The following is a 7,652-nucleotide window of genomic DNA, read 5'->3' as shown; positions in this document are numbered from 1 at the left end:
CCCCTGTTCCAGGCACTATTCATCGTTTTCATTTTTTTTTAAATTTTGTTATTTTGGTACTTGTGACTTGTTCGAGCTCGCTTTTATTTTTCCAAAACGTCTTAGATCGCGTGTTACTGCTCGTTAGTCCTGGCGAGAGCTGGGCAGGCAGTCCGCTAACCCCTTTGGTTCGCCTTAGGGGAAGGTGGGGCTGTTACAGTACCGCGAGCGGTGAGCTTCTTCCAACAGCTCCTTCTTAATATCCGCATCCTGTGGTATAACCAACTGGTTTCTATACCTCAACATCCCATCCGAACCCACATTAAAGTCGGGTATTATTCCTTTCTCGACTTTTTCCTTCCACTTTAGCACCTGGGGGTCCTTCTTCTGAGCCTCTTTTATCCTAGGCAATAGCATGGAAATCACCTGAATATTACTAAACAACACTTTGTGTGGTTTACGGCCCTAAAGCGTCTCCCCTAGGGGTCCAGTCCCCAACCGAGCCCAAAGTATCGACATCCTCCATTGGCTCCGGGCCGGTGGCCCTGGGTGGCACCTCCGCGACCACATCTAGCACAATCTCACAGTCGGCTATCACGCCCCGGACTCGCTCCCGTAGCTGCCTCTTCATGGCAAAGAGGTGCAGGTGCGTGTCGTGTAACTGATGACGGAAGGAATCCGTCCTCTCTTCCTCGTCTCTAAGCCTCTCCTCCATCTCCCTAAGGTGCATAGCCTGGACATGAGTCACTCCCCTGGCCTTATCAAGTTGCCTGGTCAGGCGATCAACTGCCTTCCCCAGGCGGCGTCTCTCGTCGTCCACCGCCAGGACGACCTCATCTGGGTAGCCATAGGTGAGACGACACTCACAAGGTCGGTGTGACATCCGACCAAAGGGTGAATATAAAGTGTAGGGCTCCCACGACTTCTTCTGGTAACGGATCACCCGTCTACGCGCTACCCGATTCACTGGGCCCCCCACGCTTGGAGGTCTCAGTCCCGGTCCAGGTCCCATGTTGATGGGTCTCGTACCACTCGAACTACCCGGATCCATACCTACAAAACATTAATTCGTTAGTTCGCTGGCATTTCAGCTTAAAATATAGCTTTCATCTTAAACGAATCAAATCTGCCTAGTGTCTATCGCATATGCCTCGATTACCCAAGTCCTTTAATCTAAGTACAACTTACCATCCTCAGACAGATGGACAATCGGAGCGAACGATACAAACTCTTGAGGATATGCTCCGAGCGTGTGTAATGGACTTTGGGGGAAATTGGAGCCAACACCTCACATTGATAGAATTCGCATACAATAATAGTTACCACTCCTCCATGCAAATGGCACCGTATGAAGCACTATATGGACGTAAGTGTCGCTCACCGATCTTTTGGAATGAAGTCGGGAAAGAAAGATCTTGGATTCAACTACGGTGCCATGGATAGTAGAAGCAGTAGAGAAAGTTAAAATTATTCGCCAGAGAATGCAGACGGCTCAGAGTCGGCAAAAGGGTTACGCCGATCACCGAAGAAAGGATCTGGAGTTCGAAGAGGGAGACATGGTATTTCTCAAGGTAACACCACTCCGAGGAGCAATTGCGGCCAAGAAAGGGAAGAAGTTGAAGCCTCGATATATAGGGCCATATAGGATTCAAAGCCGAGTCGGGACAGTGGCGTATCAGTTAGAGTTACCTGTTAAAATGTCCCGAATCCACAATGTCTTCCACGTCTCGTTATTGAAGAAGTATTATCCAGATCCCGCACACATCCTACACACAGAGGACGTCGAGTTAGATGAAACCCTCACCTATAGAGAACAACCGGTACAAATTTTGGATCAAAAGGTGAAAGAACTAAGAAATAAACAGATATCTTTGGTAAAGATTTTATGGAAAAATCATGATGTGGAGGAAGCCACCTGGGAAGTAGAGGAAGACATGCAGAAGGAATATCCTTCTTTGTTCACAAACAAAGGTATTAATTTCGAGGACGAAATTGCTCTAAGAATGGGAGGTTATGAGATCCCGGTTAGCCTTTGATTTCAATATTATGTGATATTGAAGGCATTTTGTTCTATTTTGTACGAATTTAGTAGAAAGATATAAGGCAAAAAGGGATTACCTTTAACTTTGGTCACTTGTAAGGTTGAACAATCACAAGAGATCCTAGGCTAGACGTCCCAAACTCAGAACTGATGAAGATGATTCTACCACGGAATGCCCAGCGCTGGAAAACTGCAACTTGGAGCTCCAATCTGATTTCTCTGCCTTGTTCAGCCCTTTCCTTCTTGCTCTTTCTCGTTTCCCTTTCTCCCTCGGTAGTCACTTGATTCCTCTACCTTCCTCTCTCTCTCTGTTTCACTCTCGGCTCTCTCTACCCAGCCGCCAACCTCTCACTTTCATCAGTCGTCCCCCTTTCTGCTGCCAACCCAATCACTCTAAAACCTTTCTGCTAAAACCTCCTCCTTCATTCAGCCGTCAAAAAACCCTCTCCTCTATTAGCTCCCCTCTGTTTTTCTTTTTTTTTTTCAGACAAAGCTCCCCTATTTTTTGCTCTACTCCGCCGTCACTCTAATTGTCCCCCCGACAGATTCTCTCCTTCCCTCTTCACTTCGCCGCCCACCAAGTTCTTCCCTTTTGCTTTTTCTTTCTTTCCACCGTCATACCCCTCTAGCTATCATATCCCCTCCTCTCTTAAACCCTTCCTTAGCTTTTATATGGCACACCCGAAACTAAAACCCTTTGAGCAATGGTTTGGATGAAGCCACCGGCATTTGGAGAACCATCTGATGGTTCTTGATGCCCAAACAGTGAGGTTTATAGATTAAGCCAGATGGCTTGTACTAGGATAATTTAACGGAGGTAAGAAATGAAAGAAAAGTGAGGATAAATAGTTGGAAAAAAAAATACAGCTGCCATCTTCTGTACTCAGCGTTTTCATTTTTTCTGCCGGAAATGTAATATGGAAAAAGGCTTGGATCCGGTGTGGCTCACGCAAGTGTGAGCTTGCTTCCTTTTTTTTTTTTGAAATAATAAAGTAAAAAATGGAAATAAAAAAAAACAACTAAAAGGTAATAAAATGCTAAAAAGCTTTGTGTTTCATTGGTGATTTTTCCTTTTATTTTTTGACTGAAATTCAATTAATTTAAGAAAACAAGCAGCGTTAATTTATAAATGAAGTTAACTTGCAACAAATTTCCATAAATTAAGTCTAAAAAATTAAAGCATATTTTTGTGAATAATTTCTTTTCCAATAAAGTTTTAAAAAAATAAGATATCTAAAAAATAAAAATAAAAATTAAGCGACTAATTAAGCAAGAAATCAATAATAAAATAAAATAATAACATTTAGAGCTAAATAAATAAATTTAGTACCTAATAGGCTAAAAAAAATGTTTAACTCAAAACCACGAGATTAATAATTAAAAATTAAAAATAATTATGAATAAAACAAAAAATGAAATAAGTAAAAATTTGGTGTCTACACTTCCTTGGCCGGCCATCTTCAAAAGAAAAGAAGAGAAAACTCCCAACTTTCTTGCCTCCAATCTTGTTCAATCTTCCAGTTCAACCGATTAAACTTGGATTTCCTCCATAAAAACCTTTAGTTTAGTGGTAGTAAGGTTGGTTGTGAAGTGGTTTGGAAGACCAAGGTGCTAAGTGCTTCCTTTCTTGAGTTGGTAAGGTGAGTAGCTAAGGAACCTCTCTTTTCTTCTCAATAATGTGTAATTAGTGGCTTATGTGAGTTAAAGAGATGGTTTTAGGTGTTATTTCATGACATTTGGTTGAGATTGGTGAATTTTTCTATTTATTCATGATTTTTCTGTTTTATATGTTTTATATTGGTTGGCCATGGATGATGGTTGGAAATGGTCTAGAATGAAGCTATAGTGCGTACATTGTAGCGAATTACGGAAAATTTCCACTTTGTGCGGAAAATTTCAGATTAGGGTTTCCATTTTTCCCCATTCTGCCCGGTACTGTTTCTCCTAATTCGAGGCCGAATTGACCTTAGTATAAAACATAAAAGTTATAGAGAATAATGTTTTATAGTTTTCTACAAAATTTCAACCCAATCGGAGCAATGTATCCTGTGAAAAGACCAAAATACCCTTGCGGCCCTGTTTCTGTCCGAAACTGATAATCAGCTTCTGTAATTGGTTAGTTTGGCCGGGAATACTACTGATTTGGTTGTTGATGTCTTCTTAAGAATTATAGCCAGGTATCTTAGCTTTCAGATGGCTTTGGAATTACTTGAATTGGAGTTGTATGTGCTGAGGTATGATTGAATGAATCAGGACTGCTAGATGAATTTCGCCGTAAACTTCGAACTGGAAAATCTGGGGGCTGTTTTGGTAAATTTGACCTAGATACATTGTAAAATGGACTGCGTAGCCTTCATCAAAGTTGTAGCCCTCTGTCTTAACTTCGAAGAGGCATAAATTTCACATCCATCCGATAATCGTAGCGCCGGTTGTGTCCAATACGCTAAACGACGTCAAAACTATTTTTGGACTTTAGGGATTAACTTTCATTTCCGGACTTTCCCTAGCTTACTTTGGTACTTATATGTTCTAATGGCCTTATTTTTGGTAGTATGTGGATTCAGTTTATGACTCGTATTCGAGTCTCATTGTGCTTGTTTGAATGTTTTAGGGCGTGACGGTGATTCAAGACGCTCTTTGGGCGGAAGTGTATGAAATTTCATTTGCTTCCTTGGTGAGTGTACCACTCACTTGCTTGTTACTATGTGGCTTTGTTACACTTGAAATTGATGCCTTGAATGCTTATTTGCACCGTTGAAATTGGTTCAAGCGAGGGTGTACTTGATCACTCTCACCCTTTATGTCTTACATATGACTGTTTACTGTGTTACTTGAATGGTATATGAAATATTGGAATTGGTGTCGTTTGGACGAGTATCCAACGGCCATTACTGTTCTCCCTGAGCTCAATCCCATTGGTGGTCAATTGAATCGAGCCGGCAAGGGCTTGATTGTGAAAATTGACGAGCCATGGGGACTGTTATATGGAATCTTGTAGTATGAGACTCTCGATTCCGGTATACTCGAGTATTACCAATTTTCCACTGTTTGGAGTTTGGGCCCGGTAGAAGTATGGTGGGTGGAAGGAATGGAAGTAAAGTGGAGTCTATGTTTGGTTATACTTTGTACATTGACGGAGGGTCAATGAGATACGATCAAGTATGACGAGCGAGGAAAGGGGCTCTTGAGAGCCGTCCGTATCCTTTTACCATTGTTATTGATATGTGACTTATTTAGCTTTCTTCTTGAATGATTTGGGATTGATCGACTCCATGCATAATTGAACTTCCTTGCTTGAGTGAAAGTATCTCACTGGGCGTAAGCTCACTCCATTAAATGTTGTTTTCCTTACAGGGAACCACTTTTGGGGACTATGATGTTTTGAAGCACGAGTTGAGCTAGTTTTAATATATTTTGTAAAGCTCCTCGATAGTTGGAAAAACCCTAAATGTATTTTGATCTAATTATCTTCCTTTTATTTTGTAAATTACAAACGTATGTGTATAACACTGTTTAACCCTGTTTATGTGTCCTATTTGGTTTGGAAATGTTTTCCGACTTATATGACATGGCACCCACTATTCATTGACGATTTTGATTTTCGTTTGGCTATTTTGCGATTTTGACTTGTTTGAGCACGCTTTTATTTTCCCGGAACGTTTTAGATCGTGTTTAACTGCACCGTTAGTCCTGGCGAGAGCTGAGCAGGCAGTCTGCTAACCTCTTTGGTTCGCCTTAGGGGAAGGTGGGGCTGTCACAGGTGGTATCAGAGCTTAGGTTTGAATTGGCCTGGGCGTGTTAGAAATGCTTGACTTGAGGATTATTTTGATTGTGTCCCTTAAGATTATTTATGATTATTTACTGTTTTGGTGTAGGATGGATGGGCATAATGGGCCTAGTGGTAGCCCTACTGGTGAGCGACCCCGTGGAGTGCTCCCGACGATTAAGTACCAGATTCGGCCAAGAGGGGCCGTCATACGTTGGAGCCCAACTAACCGCCTCCGACGTTGTGAGTGCCGTCACACTTACGCCTACCCTAACACCGTAGTGTTGGCTATGGTAGAGGAACAAAAGGAGTTGGCGAAGGATAACGCTAGGCTTGAGGCCGAAGTGAACCAACTAAGGGCAGCTAACGAGAAACAAGCCGAGCGAATCAAGGAACTAGAGTACGACGTGATCGAAGGTCAAGATAGGGTGAACGACCTTTGCGCCCAACTTGGAGAGGCACGTGAGCGTATGACTAAGAGAGCTAGGAAAGTTAGGGTTCGAGCCGAGTCGATCTTGAACCTTTGCGACGATTTGGTCAAGGAGGAGAGTGACGAGGCTTCGTGTGCAGGGGGCGAGGTTGGAGGTGAATCCATCCCGTTGGGTGGGTCCACTAGCCTGACGACGGACTGAGCCGTTAGTCTTAGGGTTTTGGATGGTTTTGACTATTGTGTATAGGATGGATAGGGAATGGTAGACCTGGGAAAGAACTTTAGCTAGCCATTTTTTGTACGTTTGGACTAGCGATGTATATACTATTGTTGATGATGTCGTTCCCTTGTGGATTGTCTTTGTTGTACTTGACTGACTGTTAATATGTGCCTTGTTTGACTTTGTTTTGGTGACTTTGCTTTGGAATGTGTATATGCTTTATTGTAAAAGCTTTTGGTTTCTTACGTACATGTATTGTTATTTTATTGTTCTAGTTACATTTGTCTAGATTGAATAGATTCTATGGAAGGCACACGTAGTGGAAGGGGACGTGGGCGCGGGAGTAGGCAACCCACGTTGGATGGGAGCACTGGGGAAATTTCGTCTGGGCTCAACCCTGAATCTAGAGTTGACCCCAACGTTCAAATAGCTGCTGCTATGCAGCAAATGACTAATTTACTGGCCCAAGTGGTGCAGCAATAGGGTCAAAACCCTAACCCCAACCCTGGGAACCCTGGCAACCACGTGGAGAGCGAGGACAGGGCTCTTGAGAGATTTCAGAAGTTTGCCCCACCAAAGTTCATTGGGGCGCCCGATCCGGATGTAGCCGAAAGATGGCTAGAGAAAATGGTTGATATTTTTGCTTCCTTGAACTACACCGAGGAAAGGCAGGTGACCTTCGCCGTCTTCCAGTTAGAAGGGGCGGCCCATTCCTGGTGGAACGTCATCCGGCAGAAGTGGGAACGGGAGCAAACGCCCCGGACTTGGGTGAATTTTATGCGAGAGTTCAACGCTAAATTCTTCCCTCCTCTAGTCCAGGAACGGAAGGAAGATGAGTATATCCGACTTTGCCAAGGGGCCCAGTCTGTAGCGGAATACGAGAGTCAGTTCACCCGCCTATCCAAATTCGCCCCCAAGCTGATCATGACCGAGCAGCGGCGAATAAGGCGTTTTATCCAGGGCTTCAACGTAGAAATTCAGAAGGACCTCGCGGTGGCCCAGATTAATGCTTTTAGCGAGGCCGTGGAGAAAGCCCAACGGGTGGAGAGCGCTAGGCTACAAGTACGGAACTTCCAGGCAAAGAAGCGAGGCTTTCCTGGAAGTAGTTCAGGGCAGGGGGATAAGGGTACCCCTCCCAAGTTCGGACGGGGAGCCGGAGGTGGACGACAGTCGGGAGTAGGCAGAAGGGCTCCGTCCAGGGGTGGCCCAGCTGGGG

General features: G+C 43.8%; 1 protein-coding gene across 1 annotated transcript; it reads left to right on the top strand.

Annotated features, from left to right (window-relative positions):
- The first annotated feature begins 1,460 nt into the window (after window positions 1–1,460).
- On the top strand, window positions 1,461–2,015 carry LOC140021248 (uncharacterized). The gene has a single exon (XM_072072014.1). The coding sequence runs from the start codon at window positions 1,461–1,463 to the stop codon at window positions 2,013–2,015; it is 555 nt and encodes a 184-aa protein (XP_071928115.1).
- Window positions 2,016–7,652: the final 5,637 nt, after the last annotated feature.

This window comes from Coffea arabica, chromosome 11e, assembly GCF_036785885.1.
Source record: "Coffea arabica cultivar ET-39 chromosome 11e, Coffea Arabica ET-39 HiFi, whole genome shotgun sequence".
Classification (NCBI taxonomy): Eukaryota; Viridiplantae; Streptophyta; class Magnoliopsida; order Gentianales; family Rubiaceae; genus Coffea; species Coffea arabica.
This window is presented reverse-complemented; position numbering and strand designations above follow the sequence as displayed.

Excerpts from the sequence above, each read along its gene's own strand:
- LOC140021248 (XM_072072014.1), top strand. The coding sequence starts at position 1,461 with ATGCAGACGGCTCAGAGTCGGCAAAAGGGTTACGCCGATCACCGAAGA.